The sequence below is a fragment of the Bactrocera dorsalis genome, chromosome 5, assembly GCF_023373825.1.
Source record: "Bactrocera dorsalis isolate Fly_Bdor chromosome 5, ASM2337382v1, whole genome shotgun sequence".
Classification (NCBI taxonomy): domain Eukaryota; kingdom Metazoa; phylum Arthropoda; class Insecta; order Diptera; family Tephritidae; genus Bactrocera; species Bactrocera dorsalis.
In genome coordinates, this window is record NC_064307.1 from 68,525,699 (window position 1) to 68,550,641 (window position 24,943).

At 37.2% G+C, this 24,943-nt stretch overlaps 2 protein-coding genes across 2 annotated transcripts; one reads left to right on the forward strand and one right to left on the reverse strand.

Moving 5' to 3' along the window:
- Positions 1 to 239: 239 nt before the first annotated feature.
- LOC105227843 (uncharacterized) lies at positions 240 to 15,243 on the forward strand. The gene is made up of 12 exons (XM_049457228.1): positions 240 to 1,359; positions 2,490 to 9,253; positions 9,318 to 9,664; positions 9,760 to 9,832; positions 9,907 to 10,402; positions 10,478 to 10,535; positions 11,284 to 11,516; positions 11,579 to 12,093; positions 12,219 to 12,375; positions 12,436 to 12,639; positions 12,701 to 13,050; positions 13,119 to 15,243. Exons 1-12 carry the CDS (start codon positions 591 to 593, stop codon positions 13,305 to 13,307), a joined length of 10,155 nt encoding a protein of 3,384 aa, XP_049313185.1. The 5' UTR covers positions 240 to 590; the 3' UTR covers positions 13,308 to 15,243.
- Positions 15,244 to 16,223: 980 nt separating this feature from the next.
- Positions 16,224 to 19,939, reverse strand: LOC109579177 (fibrous sheath CABYR-binding protein-like). Its single transcript, XM_049457233.1, has 7 exons — positions 19,503 to 19,939; positions 18,960 to 19,063; positions 18,824 to 18,895; positions 17,754 to 18,387; positions 17,074 to 17,686; positions 16,745 to 16,949; positions 16,224 to 16,683 (listed from the first exon to the last, which is right to left on the reverse strand). Exons 1-7 carry the CDS (start codon positions 19,591 to 19,593, stop codon positions 16,285 to 16,287), a joined length of 2,118 nt encoding a protein of 705 aa, XP_049313190.1. The 5' UTR covers positions 19,594 to 19,939; the 3' UTR covers positions 16,224 to 16,284.
- Between the last annotated feature and the right edge of the window lie 5,004 nt (positions 19,940 to 24,943).

A 24,943-nucleotide genomic window follows, 5' to 3' on the forward strand; every position in this document is an offset into this window, starting at 1 on the left:
ATCGAGTTATTTAAGTTGTGTAGAGTTCTACAAATTTGAATAGTTTAATATTTATAATCAATCAAATAATACAAACTAAAAATTGCTGATAAAGTGCACATTATATTGCAAATTTTTAAATCTTCATTTATTGTAATTAGTTGATAAATTTTTGTGTAAATAAAAATTTAATAATTGCGGAAATAATTTTTGTATGTGCACCCTGTGTTATTGCCCATGCCTAAATAACTTCGCCGTAGTTTGTGACATTTGTGAAGAATTTTCTTTCGACAGTAGACAACGAGGTGCGCGATAAAGGCTTTAAAAATTAATTAATGAGGAATTTAAAATATCTTAGTGCCTGCTGAATATAATAAAAAATTGAAAACCGGTTTTAATTTCTTGTTGTGTTAAATTCACTAGATTTAAAAGTACGTGGATTTCATTAATTTTTGAATGTGCATATTCTCGTGTTTTCCCCGAAACCTACATGAAATATTTCTACAAGTGAAGAAATTCTACGCTACGCTCAAAACGCGTTATTAGATGCATTAAGCTGATGTAATATATAAGTATAATGAAAAAATAAAAAGTGGGTTTAATAATCAAATATGAGTGATTGTGAAGCGCTAAATAATAATGTAGCAACAAATGAAGCTCTTGCAGTGAGCAATGTAATTACTATGAATAACCGAGCAGCCACAAATTCTAAGCAGAGTGCTGCTACTGATAGTATCGCTGAATATGCTAGTACCAAAAAAGGTCAATTATCCGTCATGTCAACAACAAATGATGTGGAGTGCACAGTAAATCCTGTGGGCGAAAGCAAATCTCAAAATGCTACTACTGTTAAGAATTTGACTCAGACACATCTTACCCATGGTCCTACTTCCGCAATGGATTCAATAGTCTCAAACCAAAGTCAAAAACCCGACAGTAACAAACGTGTCATACGCAAAATTATGGTAATTGATCCGAAAAAATTGCAACAAGCTGGTTTAGATCGCAAATTGGCCGAAGCAATCGGTAGGCATAAGCTAAAGGCAATGGCTAAAGAACAGCGCAGACGGGTACAAGATTGGGATACTCATAAGTTGCAAGTAAATGATGCGTCCAAAGGAGCTAATAAACCAACCCAAACTGTAATTTCGTCATTAAAGGCAACAGCACAAGCTGTCGCTCCTGCAACAGTAACCACACCATATACTGCAATAAGCAATTCTACGCCAAATACAACTAATGCAACACAACAAGTCTTTTCTTCGATAAAACCACTGGATTCATTGAAAAATTGCCTTTTGGTGCCAGCTGCAACGGAAAAAGCTGCTTCCCCAAAAATTAATGCGCCGCCGATTAAGACAACAGTTTCGGCTCCCACGGGTAAGTGATTTCTTCAAGTTTAATATCAATAATCTATATCCCACAGGAAATTTTTGAGTCCTTATAGATTATATCTGCAATATTTTAATTTAAAATCTATAATGTCGCAAACATTTAGCCATAATATATTCCATGCACGCGTGGCTGAGTAGTTAGTGTTGTTGTTCGTTAAATTGTAGGTCGCGAGTTCGAGGCGTGGTTACACTTGAGCTTTAACGTAGTTACATACAATTTTTTTATTGGTATTTTGTATACCATCATATAAATTTTAAAACCAAAAGTCGTGCAAAAAAGTGCAAAGTGCGTTTGCTTACTGTCTAACAGATGTGCCGGTGACGCATTCATTGTTATTGTTTTATTTTTAGAAAACAGTCTTATTTATAAACTCTATTTGTTGGCATTACCTACATGTTGTTCGAAAATATTATTTATTACACGTTTCATGGTATATGTATGTAAGTGGTATAGTGATTTGTTAACTCTTAAATTTTATTTTCCAAAACTGTCTGGTCTACAACCGTGCAAATACTGCCAACACTGCAACATCCCCGAAAAATATTTGTTTCCAGTTTATGGGTTGTTACAACAATAAAAACAACTTTTCATTCCGTTTGTAATAAATTGTCATTAAAAATTAATGATTTTTGAATATTCTTAAAGAAAATAGTTGCACAGACATATTTATAGGTCATGTTGCCATAGTTGGTGCATAACATTGATATCTGTTATGTTTAAAATGTGCAAATAAAAAGTGAAAGTAATTTTTTTTTCTTAACTTATTTTCAAAATAATTGCTAGATATGAAGCATTTGGTCCAAAACTCTGGCATGCTTTGCTGGCTTAGGTATCAAATGAGGGGGTGAAAACAGCGGCTGTACTAAGGGTCACAGTTCGAATCCTGTTTATGGCTAGATAAATCTTAGAGATAAGGTTTATATTTTCCACAATATTTTTGTTAGTTAATGTAACAGAAAATGCGAAATTGATTAGCGTACGACAAAAATTTGTAAATACATACAATTATATGTATATCCTATTATTCCACAAATCTTCGGGCCTACCAAAGCTGGAATATGGAATTTATTTTTTTTATGCATAAACTTTAAATAAGCTCAAATAATATTTTACAGCTACCAAATCGCCTTCCGCTGAGCGTAAAGTTTTTGTTACGCCGAAGATAACCATAACGCGACCCGGCGAAGAACCGCATACAGTACGTATAGTGCCCGAGCATCGCTTAGAAAATGTGAAATACATATTACAATGTAAGATTTTGAAACGCCAGCAGTTGGCAGCTGTACAGGCGCCGCAATCTCCACAATCGCCACAAGTTGCAACCTTATCGACGTCACAGCACACCACACCAACAACTGAAATGCCCTGCATTGAGCCGAAAACAGACATGGAAGAGTTCATGAACAAACCCAAAGGTCAACAAGCAAAAAAACCATCCCCTGCTAAAACTCCGCAAGATATAGCACGTGTACTCGATTTTAGTGCAGATGCTGCTACTGCAAGCCGCTCTACAACAACTGTGTCGGCTCTAAACGCAAATGAGCATCAAACAGAAAAGGTTAGCACGGTCCATAGTCCAGTACACATAAGAAACTACAGTCTCAATGCACGCAAAGAGTCGCCCGTAAAGGAGGAAGCTGCTGGTACGCGCGCAGTCGATGTTGCACGTTTGGTGGCGCGCATTGGTAATGTAACAATGCGTAAAAACACCGTACAGTCGCCAGACAAGGCAGCTAATATAATGGAAATACCTAAAGCCACCATACGTTGCAAGAAACTGCCAGTGCAAAGCAAACCTAACCATGTGACTAAAAGAGATAATATCACAAAACCATTTCTGGAACCAAGCCTGGAACCGACTGCTTCACCGTTATTAATAAACAAAAATATAGTTGCAACCAACGTTGAGCATCCGTTAAGCACAGTCTATAAAGCTCCAGCAAAGCAGCCAACAGAAGCGTTGAACGTTAAAGCCTCTACCACTGCCGCGCTTGACAACCAAAACAATGCGCCTGCACAGTTCAACAACTTTCCGCTATATTCGCCACTGAAACAGCCATTCCCAGTCGTTACACACTCACAAGATTTGCCTTTACCCACAATCTCCACATTCAAAACACCCTTTCCTACCACTCTGATTAAAGTCGGTCAAATGGGTCAGACACAGGGTGATGATACAGAAAAAACCAGCGATAATTTCTTGAAAAATACATATTTCGTAACACCGGCTGTTACCATCCCCATAGCACAAACGCCAAAAAGTCTGATTGTGTTGGAGAACAAAGTTTTATCACAAGATGAAAAGATTGATCTGACCGCATTAGGCTTTGGTACACCGAAACTAGAGTCAACACCAGGCGTAACAATGAAAACGAACGAAACAGCGACAACTACACACAAAGCGCAGGAAACGGCACAAATTTCGCAAACGAAAATCGCGTCTAGCACGTCGTCAGCCGTAGCAAATGTGTTACCACAGAAGGGCGCTAAATTCAATAATCGCACGATTGTGTCGATGGATAAACTGAAATTGTCCTCGGATAAGATAGCTGAGCTTGTCAAGGCGATACAGTTGAAAAACGCAAATTCACCGAAACACTTTCTTGTCGTGCGTAAAGCGGAAAATGTGGCGAAGGCAAGCGAAAACACCGGCGTGTTGCGACAAAATGAGACCAGTGTTACACAAACAAGTCCGACCTTGACACAACCAGCAGAGAATACAGCAAGCGTAGACTTCCCAGCGCCTAACAAGAACATTGCTTCAATAGAAAAAGCGAACGAAACGCCAATAAGTCCAACACCAAACATTCCAGTGTCCAAGTTAACAGAAATTTATACAAACACTGCAACACATACTAATAAGATAACTGAAACTACTACCCAAAACGATTTTCAACCTAGAACTGCAGTGGTTTCCACGTGTCTTACGACCGCTGCGACACCTATTACATGCCAAGCACCTAAAACTGTTGTCGACTCACAATTCAAAGAGAACGCAGAATTCAAAAACCCTTTGCCGCCTAATCCACCGAAACTAACCGACTCAGCTCAAATTGCACACAACAAATCTTCCGTTTGCGTGGTGGATAGTGGCGATGATGAATCGGATGCATCGCTATCTGCTGTTGACTTCATTGCTTCGTTGGCGGCTGAAAACCCCATAACGGAGGATATGCAACTGGAACTCTCGCCGGAAGAGCTCAATTTGAATGCTTCATTCGCAATGAATTTCTCACCACTCCGTATTCCATACCGCGATAGAACAGAGAGCGTAAAGAGTGAATTAATTGAGCAGGATATATATGACGCCTGTAATGTGCCAAATGCCGAAACATTGCCCGAGTTATTTGAGTCCGAAATGGCTGCCGATGACGTGCAAATCGGTAAAATCATAACTATCAGTGAGGAGAATATTCTAAAGGCTGTTGCTGCCTCAAGCAAATTGGATGCCAATAATGAACAAACAAATAACGGTGCACAAGAGGTATTTAAACTCACAAAGAGCACAGAACGCCTTGATACTATTGCAGAGGAAACACAAGTCAATAATTTGGATAATGTAAACAATCTCGACATTGTCGCAACTGACAGTTTAACGGAATCGACAGTAGGTCCAATTATAGTTAAGAATCTTGAAATTGGTACTATAGAGAACTTTGAAGAAAATCGCACAAGTGGCGTGATTGTGAAATCTATGGACAATAGAGAAATCAATAAAAATGTGGACGCTGGAGTACCGGTTACCAAACAAATTCACATATTACCCTTAGCTGGTGAAGCGTTGTCCCAAAGCTCCGTGACCATAGAAAAAGTTATGCCAGACGCAGACAAATCTGATCAATGCAAAATATCGACGGAACCCCCTACTGCCAACGCAACAGAGACTAGTCAAACAACACCGAAAATACCGAATGTTATCAACGTGGGTGATAAAAATACCGAAACCGTGTCAGTGGTCAAAGCTGACGCAAGCGTTAGTCTAGCAACAGGGAGAGGAAACATAGATGAAGTGCTTAGTCCTCATAAACCCAAAGCGTTGGCTGCAAGTGAGCAAGAGGTTATTCGAACAGCTGGAAGTGGAACCGCAAACACTAAAACGGAAGCCGAATACAAGTCAGTCAAGCCAACGGAGAGCTCCACATTGCCAACGGATCCTACCAGTCACCTTCAGAATGAGAAGCTTGCTGAGCCCGTTGAAAATGTGGCGTCAGTTGCTGGAGAAAAGGCGAAAGCTGTGCCAAAACGATTACCACGTTTCAAGAAAGGCAAGATCAATTTGGTTCAACGTAAGAAAACAACAGCAGGTGCACCGGTAAAGCTACAGGAAACAAAGTCGATATCTGAAAATAGCAACGAAGCGACTTCAGATCAAGACCTGAATGAGAAAAAAACTACTGTAGAAGAGATGGCTGTGACATCAAAGTTGGAGAAGATGAAAGAAGGCCAAAAATTAAATGAGAAAGAAACTGCGAAGGAAGCAGAGATCGCTGACTCATCTAAGGTGGGCAGGGAGATTGATGAAAAAGTAGAGAAGGTGAATAAAGATCAAATACTAAATGACAAAGAAACTGTATTGGAAGAGATCGCAGACACAGCTCAGCTGGACGGAAAAACTATAGAAGGGTTAGACAAGTTTAATAAAGACCAACAAACAAAAGGGAAAGAAACTGCGCCGGAAGAGATCGCTGCCACAGACGGAATAGAAAAGAGGAATAAAGTTCCAAAACTAAATGACAATGAAACTGCATTAAAGGAGATCGTTGGCACAGCTCAGCTGGACGGAAAAACGATTGAAGGGTTAGATAAGTTTAATAAAGACCAAGAAACTGCGGCAGAGGAGCTTGTTGTTCTTTCTACAGAAGAAGTAGAAGAGATGCATGAAGATCAAAGACTAAATGAAGAAGAAACTGCGTTAACGGGGATCGCAGACACATCTAAGTTGGACCGCGAGACGAATGAAGAAAATACACGGTTAAATGCAACGGTTGCACTAACAAATGAAGCCGTAGTCAAGGAATCAGTGGCATTATCGCGCAATGCGGTTACAAAAGTTGATGTAAATGAAGGTGTAGATGCCGAACATGCGCTGGTTGCCGAACATACTCTGGTTACCGAGTGTACTAATGGGTTATCTACAACGGAACGTGAGTGTTCAACCGGTGAAGTTGCCGTGTCAGACCTCTCTCTGCCAGATATACAAACTACCAACGAATCGCCATTGAAATCAGGCGAATTAAAGCGTAAAACTGCTCTAATATCGGAACTATTGCATCCACCTAAAATACCTAAGCGAAAATCCACAAGTTCTGATAACAAATCGCCTTCATTATGCGATGTGCCAACTGCACAATCTTCTTCTACTGAGAACCTTCTACTCAGTGTTGTAAAAGCAACAACAGAGGAAGCTAAAACAACTCCAGCGAAAAATCCCTTTAAGAAGACCAAAATAGAAGACTGTGCCGATCAACAAACTACGAAAGGAATACATAATCTTTTGACCAAATTTAATAAAGAGTCCAATACGAGCGAGGCTGAAAAAGTTGGCGAAGTTAAAACAAGCGCAGAACACCCGAAAGTGGTGGGTACTTTAGAGAAAAATCGCAATCAAGCGGAGCTACAGCATAACTATGGGCAAAAGACTGAACGTGTTAGCAACTTAGAGCTTACGGAAGAAAACAAGACGCAGTCCAATACAGCGAATTCTGAAGTCTCGGAAAATTCTGTAATAACTGAGACAGCAGAGGTTCTTGAAACTGCAAAAACCTGTGATATTTTACATGTGATAACCGAAGAAAAGCTACTGGAACAAAATGCCGATGAAAAGGCTCAGAAAGCAGACACACCATCTACGCAAGATATACAGAAACCTGGCTATATAAAAACTGATTTTCTCGGATTCAACCATAATTCGCCAAGCACGCAAAATATTGAGAGTAATCTGCAACATATCCTCACAATAACTACCAGTGCTGAGAAGACAAAAACACGCGAAATAGACCACAGCACTGCGGAGCGTGAGAGCCCACACGTGGCGCTAAGCGATAGCGCCGTAAAAAGCTTAACGTCGACTGGCAAGACTACGACGAAAAAGTCAAATGTGGTGACGAGGCGTAAGCCAACGAATCGGCGTAGTGTGCCCTTAAAGAAGCGTTGGGGAGTCTTGCAGGAATCGGATGAAGATATAAATATAACTGATGACACATCGCCGGCGGATGATGAGGAGGAAGAAGGCGACGAAACTAGCTTTCAAGCATTAGACAAATCCAAAGACTCACACAAAAATCTGAACAAAATTAAAACTCATAAAAGTAATAACGATGATAGGAAAGTCGTGGAAGGTGAAAAAGAGCTGGAAAGCGCAATAAAAGATGTAGCAGTCACACCTAACGATATAACAGAGGCTGTGTCTTCTGAAAGCAAGAAACGTAATAGAAGCTCAGTAGATAGCATAGATATCCCACAGCAAGTAAGTGGTGTTGTTAGCGCAGCTGAGAGTACTACTTCTAAAGAATTAGAAGTACCAAGTAAGAAAGTACGCTTAGAAGCAAAATCTGAAAATAAAACGGCAACGAATTCTACTGAAAGCGCCACTAGTATTGCGGAGCCTGCTAAAAAGTCACAAACGCAGGTCACGGAACCAGAAGCAACCTTGAAAGACACTGCAGCAAATGAAGACGCAAACGAAGTCAAGAAGATCAACACGACAACACGTGCTTCGTTGGATTCTGAGAGAGCAGCAACTCCACAAAAGTCTAAGTCAAAGGCGGCGCGTAAACACAAACCTAAAACCCCACTTCTGGACTCAAGTCCAACAACAGCGCTGGCAGACATCACAGAAACCGCTAAGCCTGTTGAAAATAACGATACTTCGTTGATTGGTGCTGCTTCAAAAAGTGCAAAGAATGAAAGTGGTGCTTCTGAGAACTTAGTGAAAGAGCAAAAAGTGGTTAGTGAAAAGTCTTTCAGGTCCAAAAGTTGTACCAAAACACAAGAAATAAAAGAACCAGTGGTCAATAAAGCTGAAAACGTAGCTGTGCAAGCCAAATCTGGCAAAAAGAGGGGTAGGAAATCAAAAGCCAATGCAGCAAGCGTGGTAACTGAAGTCAAAGCTGCTGAATTGGTTGAAAATAACGTCGATTGTTCGCTGAACGAAAGCGTCAAAACCGCTGTTGATGAAAGTAGTAAGCTTGCTGAGGTAGGGCTCAAGAAAGGTGATTTAAGTACAGCCGCACCAACAGAGTTTAAAACGTCTACTCCAGTTCTACCAACTGCCACGGAAAGCAGCAGCACGAAACGCGGCAGAAAACGCAAGTTGCCTGTTGAAACTGTTGAAGAAACTAAGCAGGAAACCGTGAACGTGGAGGAAAGTACGCCAGTGGCGCGCAAAAAGCGTGGACGAAAGCCCAAGTCAACGCTTCCGAATGAAAGCGAAGCTGTGCTTTGTAACGGTGTTGCGGAAGCGCAGAACGCTCTCGATATTACACAGGATTTAAACGAGACGCTACCAAACTCGAGCTTAAATATAACGGAAACTGCAAATGCGAGCCAAGCAACAGCTGACCTTGAGACACCTGTAAAAATACCAAAAAAGCGTGGAAGGAAACCGAAAGCGCTCTTGGCTACGCCTGACACACCAGCGGATTCAAACGAAAAACAGCAAGATAGAGGCGCTAATTTCAATGAACGTCTCTTATTGATAACGTATCGCGCGCAGCTCGATACAGACGAAGTGCTCACCGCACAGCCTGTAGCGAAAGCTACGAAAAAAACTTTGATACAATGTGGATTATGCTTGCAACAACTGTCACGTGATAACTGGGTGGAACATTTAGCGACACATTACGGTGTTGGCTGGATAGTGGGCGAAACGCCGCCAATTGTAAGTACAAAATAAAGTGAAAATATATTATTTTTTTTTTAAACTTCAAAAAAAAATGTTGCAGAATGTCACGATCCGCAATGAAGTGCTGAAGGTCATGATCGCTTTTCTGAAAGTAAACGTTAGCAAATATCCGCTTACTTGTCGCATGTGTCAACGCACCTATCGCTCAGCTTTGGGCACGCTGCTACACATTGAGTCCTGCGGTGCGACGGACACGCGCATACCCTGTGATTACTGTAAAAAAGAATACTCGAAACTTACCGTTGTAAGTCATATGCGTGCGTGTAGCAAACGTACCGAGGACGAAGAGCTTAAGGAGACGGCAACAGAGGCTAAAGAAACCGCAGCTGAGAACAAAGAAGCCGTCTTGAACAATGTGGGACGTTTGAAACGCGCGTCAGTGCAAAAGTAAGTTTTATTATTTGTTGCTTTAAAGGTTTATAATGTTAATTATTCATCCGATACATTTTCTAACTACTTCATTTGTCGTGTAATCCTTAAAGGGCGGAAAAAATGCTGAAAGCTCTCAAAGACTCGCAAAGTACTGGTATATTTTGCACCAAAGATGCCAAAAACGTGAGTAGTCCCCGCCGCATATATATTCCGAATGTGGTATTTTCTAAACTTTGCAATCATTTCCCCATTTATAGCACGTTGAGTTCGTTGGACCTGAGAAAATGTTGGAGAAGTGCGCGAAAGATATAGAAACGACGGGCTCAGCTGAGTGTCCAGCACTGGGTTGTAAATTCACAGCCAAGGATTTAAGCGCCGTAAAAGAACATTTTGCCAGCTGTGACTTAAAGGAAACCGTTGCTAAAGGCGTTTATAACTGTAAGCTTTGCGCGAAGACCTATCGTGCCGTCAAATCTGTGACAAAACACATTTTACAACAGCACAAGAGTACAGAAGTCGATCAGGAGTTCGAAGGTGATGTTTCGGATTGCAGCATTAAAACCGATGATGAATCTAGCGGTGATGATGAGGATGTCTCCTCAGGTGTAGATTCGAATGAAGAGAATAATGCTAATGATAATGCGAGTGATAGTTCCGCCGATGAGCCAGCAGGACGAAAAAACGCGCAGAAGAAACCGACTGTCAAGAAGAAGTCGGCAACTGCGGCGTCAAACGCCATAAGTGCGGACAGACGTAAGTGTGCTTCATTTAAGCTTGAAGTAAAGCGTACATATGTATATACTAATGTTTTTTTTTTTAACTATGCAGTGCATCCACCGCGGGAATCGGATTATGATGGCACTGCTCGTCTCTTGTGGAAAGAATTGTAAGTGCTTATACATTTGTTTTTATGTTCTTGCAACTTAAACTAATCGAGTTAGATATAAGGTTACATAGGTATAGGATCAGGGGCGAAGACAGGGTAGAATTTTGGGGGGGAACTACACACAAAGTTTTGTTCTTCGCGTCGTCTCATTTATGATGGCAGTAATGTATAACTTTTATCCCCCTCGTGGATCCGCCCCTGTATATGATATATCAATGATCAGGTTGACGAGTTCAAGTGACTTGTCTGATTGTCTGTTCGTCCATCCATTCGCCCGTCCATTCGTCCGCCCATCCGTCCATTCGTCCGTCCACCCGTCCATTGGTCCGTCCATTCGTTCGTCCATTCCTCCGCCCATTCCTCCGCCCATTCGTCCGTCCGTCTATCCCGCCTTTCGCCCATCCGGCCTTTCGCCCATCCGTCCATCCTTCCGTCCACCCTTCCGTCCATCAATCCGTCCTTCCGTTCATCCATCCATCCGTCCATCCATCCATCCATCCGTCAATCCGTCCATTCGTTCGTATATTCGTCCGTTCATTCGTCCGTCCATCCATCCATCCGGCCTTTCGCCCATCCGTCCATCGTTCCGCCCATTCGTCCGTTCGTCCCTCCGTCCATCCGTTCTTCCGTCCATTCGTTCTTCCGTCCATTTGTCCTTCCGTCCGTCCGTCTCCCAAGCCACTTAAAGCTATAATAACCAAATTCGCTCAAAATAAATCTATATAATAAATCTATATATTATTTGCAGTACTGCGCAAAACTATAGCTCAGTACCGTTATTTCCCGACGCCAAAGTTAAGTACACGATTTGCGCACGCAGCGAGTATGAGAAATATATACCGGATATGGAAACGTCCATGAAGTTCAATTACAATACCGATCTGAAGCTTTGCAAATCGTCAAAGCAAGTAAGCTTTGGCAAAGCAGCGAAAGACATAAAATGGTCGCAATTACAACGTCTAGAGACCATGTCGGTGAAGAGTAAGTAGCAGAGCGTTTATTTTCTTATTTGCTTCAATTATTAAAAATGTGACTCATTTCAGATCAACAATTCACGTTTCTGGGCGAAGCTATAAAAACTGCGACCTGGGTGCCGTTACCCAAGAACATCAAAGAGCAATATCTGCTCATTAGCACACGACGTGCATATACACGTTTTAAGGGTCCGAAAATAGGCAACACATTACTTTGGCTATACAAAGTCACAGCAGCAGACACGTCGAAGTCATGTGACATGCAGCTACAATACGCCATCAATATACCTGACGCGCCTGTGCATTGCTTGGCATTTCTACCGAGCGGTGGCTATGATGCTCAGGCCAATCGTCTTGGTTTGGTGGCTGTTGGCACAGCAAAAAATACCATTAAGGTTTATGCTTTGCCATTGTGTGTTGAAAACGTGGGCGAGTTAAGTGAAGCCACGACTGAACAGCATACAGAAAATGTTACCACGCTGCAATTGGAGCCGGTTTGGCTGCTGGCATTAGATTTGTCCAAAAAAGACTTGAGCCAACATCCGTTTGTGGACACACAATGCACGGCGCTGTGTTGGTCCGAGGTGAGTAAATTGCAATTCATAACTAAAATTAGTTTTCAATGGGTTTAAATATACTATACTTTTTTTTCTTTTTCAAATATTAACGACCTTCATCTATTTATGCATTTTTCGCTCTTTTTTTATAGTTTGCTGAGCATTTGCATATATTTGCGGGCTACGCAAACGGTTGTGTCGCCTATTGGGATGTGAGCAGTGATAGAAATCTAAATCGCTTCATTATCGATGGCCTGCCGCACTATGTGCCACTCAATTTCTTCTACACGCGCGAGAAGAATGTGCGAGGTAATTTCAGCTCATATCAAATAATTTCCAAAATTTTTAATCTAACAACAACTCTTACAGCCATGGCGTTGCATTATGACAGCTCCGGTGTGCGTATGATTGCCGTGATTGTTGCCCGACGTTCGTTGGTATTATACGATCTCTATCACTTCACACGTCCGTTCATTTTGAAGGAGGAAGTCACAAAGAATGAAGGCACCGACTTGGAATGGTCGCCCATCTGGCAATCGCTAGCGATCGCTATGGGCGATTCGTTTCCAAACAGTGAGTATATATTAATGAAACTAAATTTTCAATAATAAATTATATAAAAAATATTTTTTAGATGGTCGCTGCGTATATGCTGTAAATCCCTCGAATATTGTCTTCAAAAATGAGACCATCGACAGGATGAGCGCTGGCGTCAATAAAATCCATTACAACCCCCTACAAAATGTGCTCGCCAATGCGACGGATAACGGTGATGTGGTGTTCTTGAATTTACGCGAGATGCACTTGAAAGAAATACTGCGCGATACGTTGCGTAGTGCGCAAGCAGTGGGTATAATGGATATGAAATGTTTGAACGGCACGGATATACCGAAGTTCGATGCCAAGTCGGCAACCGCGGATTGGAGCTTCAACGAGGAGGATTGCAACGAGAAATATGGCCTCGTATTCGGTCCTGTAACAAGGGTGTGTATTTTAGTTCTACACGGGTTACAGTATAGCATGTTATAACCTTTTTTTTTTGTTTACTTTAGATTGATAAAAGCCTCAAAGCGCAATATCTTAGCGAGCAACGTCGTGTGCCTGTAAGTTTAACGCCTTGCACGCGCATCAATACCATACACTGCAATTTCAATAAACACGGCAAACACTTGGTGGCTGCTGGCTATGAAAACGGTTTTCTACGCGTCTTCTGCATGGATGGCAAATCTTTTTTCTACTAAACACGAAAAATATTTCTCATAAATCCCGCACTCATCCACAACTCATATGGAATATATAAAACCGGCAGCATTCCTCCGTTGCGTTGCCATGACAATCGGATCTGTGTCCCGAATCCATCCCAAACTTATATGGAAAATCAAAAATTTCAAAAAAGTAATCTGACGAGCGCCGTGTTAGTGTTTTGAGTGGAAGACTTTGCTACGATGATCGTCGGGCAACGATGACTGTGACCGGTCAGTCGTGTTTATGAATCGAAACAGACCCGAATTTTTATCCAACCAATGTCAGTAAAACCAGCTGTATGCCTCCATATTGCTTTAGGAATGTTTTCTGCCGCTACAACAACACCAACAACAATTTTGCTTCGATGCGTATTCTACCACGTTGCGTTTCCACGGTAACCGGGTTTGTGTAAGCCTAATTGACTTTGAAAAATAGAAATTTTCGTCCGGCGAAAACTCAGCTTTATTCTTCGGGAGTATTTGCCGCATGTTTTCGGATTTTACAACAACAAAAACAACGTGGATATGAAGCATGACTCGAAAGAAATTTTTTTCTAATAACGATCTCCTCCCTTCGGCAGTCGTTTACAAATCGCCGCGCGTTTCTCTGCTATCAAATGGCATGCGGCGAATTCATTCAAAATGGTGGCAAAAGTGCTGTCAATCATTTGTACTACTACCACGACAATGGTGTCTGTGTAAACGGAATAGATCCATATTTTCATGCGGCGAAAACTCAGCATTGGTCTTCAAAATCATTTGGGGAAAGCTACAACAACAAAAACAATACGGATATGGTGCATGCCTCGAAATTTTCCTTCCCAATAGCGATCTCCCTTCGGCAGCCGTTGGCCAATCGTTGAACGTTTTGTTGCTACAAAAATTCCATTTGGAAGCGTTGTCATCTATTAAACATACATATACCGTTATGTATCGAAATAATGTGGTGTTTAGTATCTTATAATTTAAATTTACATCTTAACATTATCAACATCACATGGTTTGTAGATAGAATTTTGAATATTATGCAATAGCTATAAACCCTAGACATTAGAGCGGGGTGATTTACAGGGAGCAAAAACAAAAAAACGGAAAAAAATGCGTATGCAAGAAATGCTCTACCGATCATTTTGAAGAATTTTATCTAAAATACTCTTGGGTCTAAAACCGGTTTTGAGCCAGTTTTCGAGCCAGCGATTTTTAAAGAAAAGTGTTTTAGGGATCATGCAAATTTGTTCGTCAGTTTTTAAAATATTCGAATGAAATTTAATAAGTAGGTGCATTTTGATATTCTACTGATTATATGTCAGAATCGGTCAGATTGGACAACTATTTCATATAGTTGCCATACAACCGATTATTTAGATTTTTTATATTTCGCCGGCTCGAAAACAGTTTTAGAGCATAGTCTCTTAGGCAAAGTTGTTCAGAATGAAGCGAAGGACAATTCTCGCATATGCGATTTTATAGAAAAAATCGACCCTCTCTACTATACATACATATATTTAGGCATGTACATATGTGCATATGTAATATATAATGCACACATAAATTAAATTATAATTAAATGTTGAATTTAATATCAATAATCCTGTTACACTTTAATTTTTTTTTAGTTATTTTTAAAAACTTGCTGTGGTAGCGTGACCCTTTGAATTATTGAATTGAAAAGTTCTATGTATTTTGGTTACACATTAATCATAAATTATTTTTATTTTTATTTTAAATATTTCTAAATACATTGTTAAGCTAAGTTTATTTATGTATGGCATATGCTTTTGCTTGAATTACTAAAGTGTATTTATTGCTGAAAATAAGGAATATATATATACATACATATATATAAATGTTTTATACAAACTACATACACACTTACGAATGTATGAATACTGTTTGAAATAAATTACAAAAAATATTAATAAAAAATAAAAATCTAAAGTCCAAAAATTATTAATAAAATTTTTTTTTTAATTTTTTATATTTTTCAGTATTTTTTATTTTTTTCAGAATTTTTCAGATTTTTTTTTTATATGGTTTTTATTGTTTTATTTTTTATTATTTTTTTTTATATTATTTTTTATATTATTAATTTTTATATTTTTTTATATTTTTTCTTTTTATATTTTTTTAATATTTTTTTTTACGTTTTTTTATATTTTTTATGTTTTTTTATATTTTTTTATGTTTCTTTATATTTTTTTTTATATTTTTTATTTTATATTTTTTTTATCTTTTTCTCATATATTTTTTATTTTTTAATATATTTTAATTTTTTTTTTTTTATTTTTTTTTTTTTTTTTATTTTTTTATAATATTTTTTTTTATTATTTATTTTTTATTTTTTTTGTTTTTTTAATTTTTATTTTTTTATTTTTTTTTATATATTTTTTTTAATTTTTATTATTTATTTATTTTTATAATTTTTTTATTCTTTTTTTTTATATTTTTTTTTTATATATTTTTTTTAATTTTTTTTTTATATATTTTTTTATATATTGTTTGATATTTTTATATTTCTTTATATTTTTAATATAATTTTTAATATTTTTTTATTTTTTCTTCATATATTTTTTATATTTATTTTTAATTTTTTATATATTTTTAAATATTTTTTTATATTTTTTTTTTGGTTTTTTTAATATTTTAGTTTTTTTGTTTTTTTTTTAATATTTTTATTATTCTTTTATATTTTTTACTTTTTTTTATTTTTTTTATTATTTTTTTTTATTTTTATTTTTTTATATTTTTTTTTAATTTTTAAACTTTTTTTTAATTTTTAAACTTTTTTTTAAATTTTTTTAAATTTTATTTTTATTATTTTTTATTATTTTTTATTTTTTTTTTACTTTTTTAACTTTTTTTTTAATTTTTAGCTTTTGTTTATTTGAATTAAAAAAAATACCTTTATAATTTTTTTTTTTATTATTTTTTTATATTTTTCTACATTTTTTCAATTTTTTTTTGGAGGCGGGTTTCATTCTGCGGGCGGCGCTTCTTCTGGCGGTGCCTCTGCCGGCGCTTCCGTGTGTCCCTCTGCTTCTGGTGGCGCTTCGGACGGCGCTACTTCACCGCCACCACCGCCAGTATCAGGGTTCTCTGCAGCTGCTGCAGCTTCCTCACCTGTTGGCGCTGGCGCTGCTTCGGCGTCTGCTGGCGCCGATATGCTGCCTTCTCGTGGCGCCTCAGCACCCTCGCCAGCTGCTGGTGGTTGTTCACCCTCCGTTGGTGGTGCTTCGCCCAATTGTGTTTCTGCTACGACGGTTTCCTCACCCTCAGGTGCAGTTGCTGGTCGACTTTCACCACTTTCCTCAGTACTAGTTGCAGGCGCTTGTTCCGCGTTTTCGCTCTTGATGTTATGTAGTGATGAACGCTTCTGCAAGGGCGTATATGTTACAGTTTAAGGTATGCAACGCAAAGAATTGCTGCTAGCTTACCTTCTTCTTCTTTGGTTTTACAGATTCCCTTTCGGCCATTTCGACTGCTTCCTGTTCGGCTGTTTTGTAACTCTCGGGGAAGAATTTAAGCGCTTCCTCATGTCCAATCACAGCGTCCGGACTAACATAGCTCGGTCCATATGTGGCCAGCGAAAGCATTGTATGCGATGTTTGCTTGTTAACCTTGAATACGATTTTGTCCGTGCTGTGGTGTGGAGAAAAACAAAAGTTAACGCACTGAGCGCTATGGAATTCCACTCAAAAGATGCACACAATACATTTAGTACACTTTGGTTAAAGTGGAATATCGTTATGCCTGCATTACTTACGGATTTTGTGGTAAGCCAGCGTATTTTGTTGCTGAATTCGCTATTAGTTTCGCATCCTCGGCTTCGTCGCTTGTAAAGAAGCCGTAACGCGGCACATCGTCCTTCAGTCGCTCCATTACGCTTATCAAATCACGTTTCTTATACGCATCAAAGGCCATAATGATGTGCGGCGGCTCTGGCGCCGGGTCGGGCGGCAAGAAACCGGATGTTTGTTGACGGAAGAATACGTATATGAGTGCCGCATGCGTGCGCGCATTGCCCGCCACCCATATTGGTGGTATACGTATGATTTTCTTGCGATAACGTTTCTTCACAACAATTTCAACCTCTGGCTCGGGTTCGGCTTCGTCTTCTGCCTCTTCGCCATCATCTAAATCGAAATCGAGATCAAATGGCTCCATTTGTAGATCTGGCATTTCGGGGCCTTCGCCAGCTTCGCCGCCTTCACCGCCCTCATCACCTTCACTGCCCTCTTCGCCTTCATCTTCTTCACCTTCAACAGGCTCGGCCGCAGCGGCAGGCGCTGGTGCCTCTTCCTTTTTCAAATGCGCTTTTTTCGGCGCAGGTGGAGGCTCTGGTTCCGGTTCTGGTTCATCTTCCCATTCTTCACCCTCTGCGAAAGGAGAACGTATGATTATAAGTAAATTGCGTAACTTGTGACACTGTAATTAATTATTAACCCTGTAATTCAATTTCAATTGTCAAATCCATCGGCACTATAATTGGCGGATGCACAATCTCCTCTTCAGTAAGATCGTCCACTTCATGGCGTTCCTTCGTCAGTTCGTGCGCATATTTGTTCAATACCTCCGGTATGGGTCGACGATCATCCTCTGGCATTTTCCAAAAGCACATCATCAAATCCTTTTGATCTAACTGCTCGAGCACATCCTCGGACAGCGGATTGGGACAAGCATAGTTCACCACATCGAAATCGGCACGACTAACATTGATAACGCGTCGGTCTTTACACTGTAGCTTCATGTTTTCCGCCGGTTCGAGTAGCTTCTTGTACATATCGCGGTTCACTTGCGGCCCAAAAACGGTCACACCCATATCAGGTATGTTCTCGATTATGGTATCTGTCATCATATTCAAATAATCATGTCGTTTTTTCTTCTTTGCCGCCTTTTCCTTATTTATCGCCTCCGTTTGAGTATCCAATTTCACTTTGCGGCGCCGCTCCTCCTCCGGTTGCAGCTCGGTAATATCATAGAATGTGCGCGGCTTGTTGAGCAATTCGAGTTCTTGTGCTATCAGTTTCATGAGCTTTGGTGTGTTGGAGCCGAATAATAGATTTGTGGCTTTGCCTTTCTGCGAAGTTTATGAAGAGTGTTGGAAGTAAGGAAATTTTAATCAAATTGATTAAAGTCAAGGTTAACTACATTTCTTGTTATATATCAGCGTATTGTCCTGGCTGACGTAGTTTTTACGCTCTAAGGACTGTGTTCTGAATGTCTCGTTAGCCAGCATGTGTCAGTTAAGTATTGGTTAACTATACCGACAGCAGGAGTCTTGGGTAAGTTAACCAGAATTTAACTGACAGATCTAATTAGTCCTAAAATTCCTTCTTTCCATAAAGTTAACCAAAACTTAATTGAGTAAGTTAACCAGAACTTAACTGACAGACCTAATTAGACCCAAGACTCTTCCTTTGGTAAAGTTAACCAATATTTAAGTGACAGATGGTGGCTAACTGGACATTGAGAGACATAGGTATTTTTTTATAAATTTAATTTTTTCCACTTACTGTCACAAACATCCATGTTGGTTCACTCTTCTTACAGAATCGTTTCAGGTAAGAGATCGTATCCGATTTGCACTTTCAAAAATCAAACGAATTGAAAATTTATTGCAAATAACTTAGTGCAGATTAAACTACTTACAATAGCGAGATGTAAATTATCGCCACCGATTTCCAATTTTATTTTACGCAAACTGCCGACCATGCCCAAACACGGTCCACACCATTCCGAGTAGATATCCAACACTACAACAGTGAAGTTGGCAAAAAGGTAAAGTGAAAAAATATTGAAAAAAAATTAAAATAAAAGAATTTAAATATTAAAAATAAATATTAAAAAAAAAAAATATTTAAAAAAAATATTAAAAATAAATATTATAAAATATTAAAAAAAAAAAATATTTAAAAAAATGTATAAATAAATATTAAAAAATAATTAAAAAAATGTATTAAAAATATTAAAAAATTAAAAATTTTAACATGATGGAAAAGTGAAAAAATATTGAAAATGAAAAGAAAAATTAGGAAAATTTTTTCAAAAAAAATTAGGAAATTTTTTTTTAATTTTAAGAAATTTATTTTTTTTAATTAAAAAATTTTTTTTTTTTTAATTTTAAGAAATTTTTTTTTTTTTAATTAAAAATTTTGAAATTGAAAATTTTTTTGTGTGCCCGAAACCCTATACCTAATAAGCCAGGTCGCTCGAGGAACTTCTCAAAATCCTCATCGTTTTGTAGGTCGGCCTGCAATTGTTGCACTCCACCCTTCTTCGCCATTACGCCTCCTTGCTATCACACCATTTAGTAGTTTTATATTTAAAATTATAATTTATAACGCAGAATTTTTTTTCGAAAAAGTTTGCAATGAAATATTTTGCTAAATGTTAATTATTGCAATTTGTTTACTAATTTATTTAATTTTAATTTTTTTTCCGGCGAATTTTACACGTTTTGATCCAATAAATTTAGAATTTTTACTGAAAATTTTTTTCTTAGACTTTTTCGAAAATATTTAAATTGTCATTTCCCATTTGCTTCACCACTTTCAAGCAATATTTTTGAGTTTTTGTTTTGCTCACACATAGAATTGAATTATTGAACTGAGATACCGTATTTTTTCATTTATGAATTTGAGCTTTAGAAGCAACGTTGCATGGCCATTATTATCGATTAAATATGTTTGGTTGCTAAAACAACACATTTTTTTGGTGCTGGTGAGAAATGGAAGTTTTTTTTTTGAAAAAATAAAATAAATAACGGTTTTACCTCTTATGTTTTTTTTTTAAGAAAACAAAATTGATAACAACGGTTGTATTTCTCCAGCTGTCAAAAAAGTTTCTTTTGCTCAAACTTCTTACAATTTTACTTCACTAAAGTTATAGCAAATACCATTTCAGTTTTCGTTCATATTTTATTTTTAATTTATTAATTTTATATTTAATAATTATTTTTAATTTAATTTTTATATTTTCAGTTAAAATTTTTTCAATTCTTCACTTTTTAAAATCATTATTTATAAACAGCTAAAAAGGGAAGCAGTGACAATGACAATAATTGCCCTCAACCGTATTCGAACCTGCGCTTGAAAATCACCCTAACATTTTGATTACTATCCGTTTCTGTCCGGCACTCACTTTTACCGGCTCAACCAAAACCGTCTTATGACGTCACGTGCCCTATGTTGCATAACTGTAGTGCAGTTTTTTTAGCCAAGTATGTATGTTTGTGTAGAATATACACTCGTTTTTTGGTAATTTTTTTAGATGTACATAACTGTTAAAAAAAAAATAATAATAATATTATATAAAGACATACTTTTAAGGAGATCCAAATTCACGCAAAAAATTATCTTTTTTGCAACATGAATTTTGTATCATTTTTAACGTCATTGTTAAATTCCTTTGATGCTAAGTTGCCGCTTTGCTTGTGGATAATATGTTGAATTGGCTCTATCTAAATAAATCTTATCAATTGAAAAGTCCCCGGCCTAACAGAGTAAACAACATTTTTTGGCAAAAGTATTTAAGTAGTAACTACATACATATGTATGTAAGTCACATTATGTACACATACTTCTCTCCTACTTTATATTAATTAAATTCACTTTCCTTTTATGTAATGATATTTTACTTCAAATAATACTAAAATGATTATAAATCTAATTTCCAGTCCATATACATACATACATACGTCTACTTCCCACCTTACTCTTACTACTCTAAAATTTTGATCTCTTAGTACTTCTTTCCAGTACGCTAGGATGAGTTCGCCCTGTCACTAAAACTTCCAGCATCCTTGAGTTTACATAAGCTCAATTTCGCTTTCAATGCTCTCTTCGTCAGTTATGCACTCTTACATCTAACAATCACACCTGCATATCAAAGCTGCGCAAAGGGCTCGCATACACACACACACTAATACGTTCCTATATGAGTGACATAAGCTGCGTGCTCAGCATAGGAGAAATGGTAATGAGTGATGCTTTGATTGTTTGCGTTGTTGTTGCAAATTTTTTAGTGTTCGAAGTTGACCTTCAACACATTATGCGTGTAATAATTGATAATGAAGAGTGTGACAGTTTTTAGAAGAGTTTCGAATTTGCTAGAGTCGTGGAAAGCGAAATTAAGGGGAATGCAGCTGAATTATTCCAATTGAGGAATGCAATGTAACAGTAAAAATATTTATTTACAAGTGTTAATGAAACTGAAAACACGTAGTTCTTGGCTGATGAAGCGGATATTTGTTAAAATTAGTGAAAAGTATTTGTTTAAAGTGTTTAATTGTGTTTTTATTTAGTTTAAAGTTAAAATCGTTATGAAGTGCAAAAAAATAGTGTCGTGAAAGTCGTAAAGCGTTAAAATACTCGAAATTATGAATGTCTATATTGTGCAAATTCCTTAAGTGCGTGTACGGGTTCGTGCGTGGGTGTGCATATGTGCGTATGAATAAAAGTTATATCGTTCATGCGGTTCTCGGTTGGCTTACGTCGCGTGTGCCGGGTATTAAGTGCGATAGTGTTGTTATAAAAAAAATAGCGCGTGGTGTAAAATGGACAATGCAAGTTTAAAAAGGGTGAGTTTGTAACCAATTTATTTGAACATTTGTACATATATGTATGTATAGTATATAATTTATATTTGTATTATGGTTTATATTTGCATTATAATTTATATATGTTTATAATACATTTCTGACTGTACGTAAGTACATGAGAACTGGTCCATTTTTTACAAAAAATCGCGTATGTAGGAAATTTGCTTCAAGTCATTCTGAGCAACTTCACCTAAGGGACTTTGGATCTAAAACCGGATTCGAGTCCGCGATTTCTAAGGCAAGTTGGTTTAGATATTACTATAATTTGTTCGTCATTTTTGAGAGATCGGAATGAAATTTAATACTTAGCTTCTTTTAAACTCTTGCAACCAGTTACAGAGAATAATAGTTTTGTTCACCTGTCGGTTGTATCACCAAAAACTAATCGAGATAGGATAGGTATATATCTATGTAAATGATAGAGACTAGTTGAAATCCGGGTGACTGTTTGTCCGTCTGTCCAGACGTTCATGCAAGCTGTAACTTGAGTAAAAATTGAGATATCTTGATGAAACTTGATATATTCCTTAGTAAAACACGTAAACCTACGTATTCGTAGTAGGTGGGCATTATCGAGCCACTGCTACGCCCACAAAACGCTATTAACCTAAAACCTATAAAATGTCATAACTAAGCTTTAATATGGTGCAGGGAATCGCAGTAGAAAGGTGCACCTGTGAGCAAACAAATTTTTGAAAAGTGGGCGTCATCTTATAAGTTTAATGTACATATCTTTTTTAGTTGACGAGGTATCTTAACGAAACTTAGCACAGATATTTATATAACGAAAATGTATAACCTCCGTGGAAATTGTTTCGATCGGACCACTATAGCATATAGCTGCCATACAAACTGACCGATCAAACCCAAGTCCTTGTTTGAGAAACTTTTTTAGTTGACGAGGAATCTTCACGAAACTTAGTAGAGATATTTATATAAAGCGAAGGTATAACATCCGTAGAAATTGTTCAGATCGGACCATTATAACATATAGCTGTCATACAAACTGACCGATCAAACCCAAGTCCTTGTTTGGGAAACTTTTTTAGTTGACGAGGAATCTTCACGAAACTTAGTAGAGATATTTATATAAAGCGAAGGTATAACCTCCGTAAAAGTTGTTCAGATCGAACCATTATAACATATAGCTGTCATACAAGCTGAACGATCAAATCCGAGTGCTTGTTTGGGAAACTTTTTTAGTTGACGAGGAATCTTCACGAAACTTAGTAGAGATATTTATATAAAGCACAGGTATAACCGCCGTAAAAATTGTTCAGATCGAACCACTATAGCATATAGCTGCCATACAAACTGACCGATCAAACCCAAGTCCTTGTTTGGGAAAATTTTTTAGTTGACGAGGTATCTTCACGAAACTTTGCAGAGATATTTATGTCAAGCAAGAGTATAACCGCCGTAAAAATTGTTTAAATAAGATCACTATAGCATATAGTTGTCATACAAACTGATCTATGAAAATCATGTTCATTAAGGACACACACATAAATACCTACTTTCCGTGCCGCTTACCGCCATTAAAATTGAGTACAAATTTCTTTGTTGGTTTTAATTTTCATTTTTATTTTTATTAATAGTTTTTTATTTCATATTTAATACAGTTACAAGTACACATTTATCTCTGGCTAATTCTGCTTTTGCGGCAATTTGCTTCAACTAATGTTTTTCTTTTATTCCTTTTATTTTATTTTCATATTTATATGCTGCATTTCACCACTTAGCAACTAAGTTTATTTCGTATGAAAAACAAAAAGTTGAAACAATCAAAGTATACATAAATATATATAAATCTGCTGTTTCACTAATACAAAAAAAAATGCAATTGTGGGGCAATTACTATTTTTCACATGAAACTTTGCGTCCTATTTGTGGCTGCGTGAAAGTAAATTTTGCGTTTTTTTCGGATTTTGCGCACAATGCTTTTAAGTGTTTTAGTTTTCGTTTTATTTCTCTTCTTTTAAGTGCATTTCTCATTATAAGCATGCTTGCTTGTTGCATGCCTTGCTGCAATTTGCTTTAATATTACGCTTCGTTTTTGTGTTTCTTGCATTTTTTTTCAAATTTCCTTGTATCAGTCATAATTTTGGTATGTTTTTTCGCATTTTTTGCTTTTGCGCAGTTGCTTAATTTAATATTTGCTTATCTTGTAATATAACTAATTTATTTTCAAATTATTGCAATTTTTACAGTATAATTTTTGCTTACATAACTAAGTTTTTCATATTTAATATTAATTATTCTACAAGTTCTTGCTTTTAATTTACATTACACACCTTGTGGCATTTGCTTTGCTAAACTCAAACGTCGACGAACCGCGTTGCGTAAGTGGATATCGCATACCCAAAACGCACTGTTTCGCCACATTGGGTTAAGGAAAATTATTATTTTTATTTTTGTAATTTTTTTTTACTGCTCTCAACACCGTCACACATGTGTGTGTGCTCCTCTTTTTGTTCTTGTCTTTTCTTAAAAAATATGCACTTCATTTTGCTGCTGATTTTTCTTGCTTTTTTTATTAAAATTACTAACACATTAGTCATTTACTATGTATTTTACACAGCAATTTTGCAAAGTTTATATATATTTATGTATGTCTGTACGTACATTTCTTTTTTTCTTTACTTCTTTTTCGTTTATACTGGCAAATTGTTGTGATTTTTGTATTTAACCTAAACACTTAGCACCTAACGGTAATTAAGGTTATTTAGTGGGATATTTGTGCTATTTACATTGTGTACTTACAGCCTAAGTGTATGCGTATATAGTATATGTATGTATCTAAGTATGTGTTTTCCTTCAATTTGATTCTCCTCTATATCTATACCTAATAATTCCTTAATTGGATAACACTAGAGATGCGGTTAATCAATAGTCAATAATCATGTCATCTAATAATAATAATAAGAGCATTAATACAAATTTAAATATCGCAATAATTATACACACCATAAACATATAATTTGAGAATAATTAAAATTCGTTAATCATATACGTAAATATACATAGATCGTTG

What these genes read in the sequence shown, in the direction of transcription:
- LOC105227843 (XM_049457228.1), top strand. Translation starts at nt 591, where the DNA reads ATGAGTGATTGTGAAGCGCTAAATAATAATGTAGCAACAAATGAAGCT. An exon ending in GCACCAAAGATGCCAAAAAC is followed by an intron (nt 9,833 to 9,906) that starts GTGAGTAGTCCC and finishes CCCCATTTATAG; the next exon opens with CACGTTGAGTTCGTTGGACC. An exon ending in GGGCGATTCGTTTCCAAACA is followed by an intron (nt 12,640 to 12,700) that starts GTGAGTATATAT and finishes AATATTTTTTAG; the next exon opens with ATGGTCGCTGCGTATATGCT.
- LOC109579177 (XM_049457233.1), bottom strand. Translation starts at nt 19,593, where the DNA reads ATGGCGAAGAAGGGTGGAGTGCAACAATTGCAGGCCGACCTACAAAAC. An exon ending in CGAGCGACCTGGCTTATTAG is followed by an intron (nt 19,064 to 19,502) that starts GTATAGGGTTTC and finishes TCACTGTTGTAG; the next exon opens with TGTTGGATATCTACTCGGAA. An exon ending in ATAATTTACATCTCGCTATT is followed by an intron (nt 18,896 to 18,959) that starts GTAAGTAGTTTA and finishes GATTTTTGAAAG; the next exon opens with TGCAAATCGGATACGATCTC.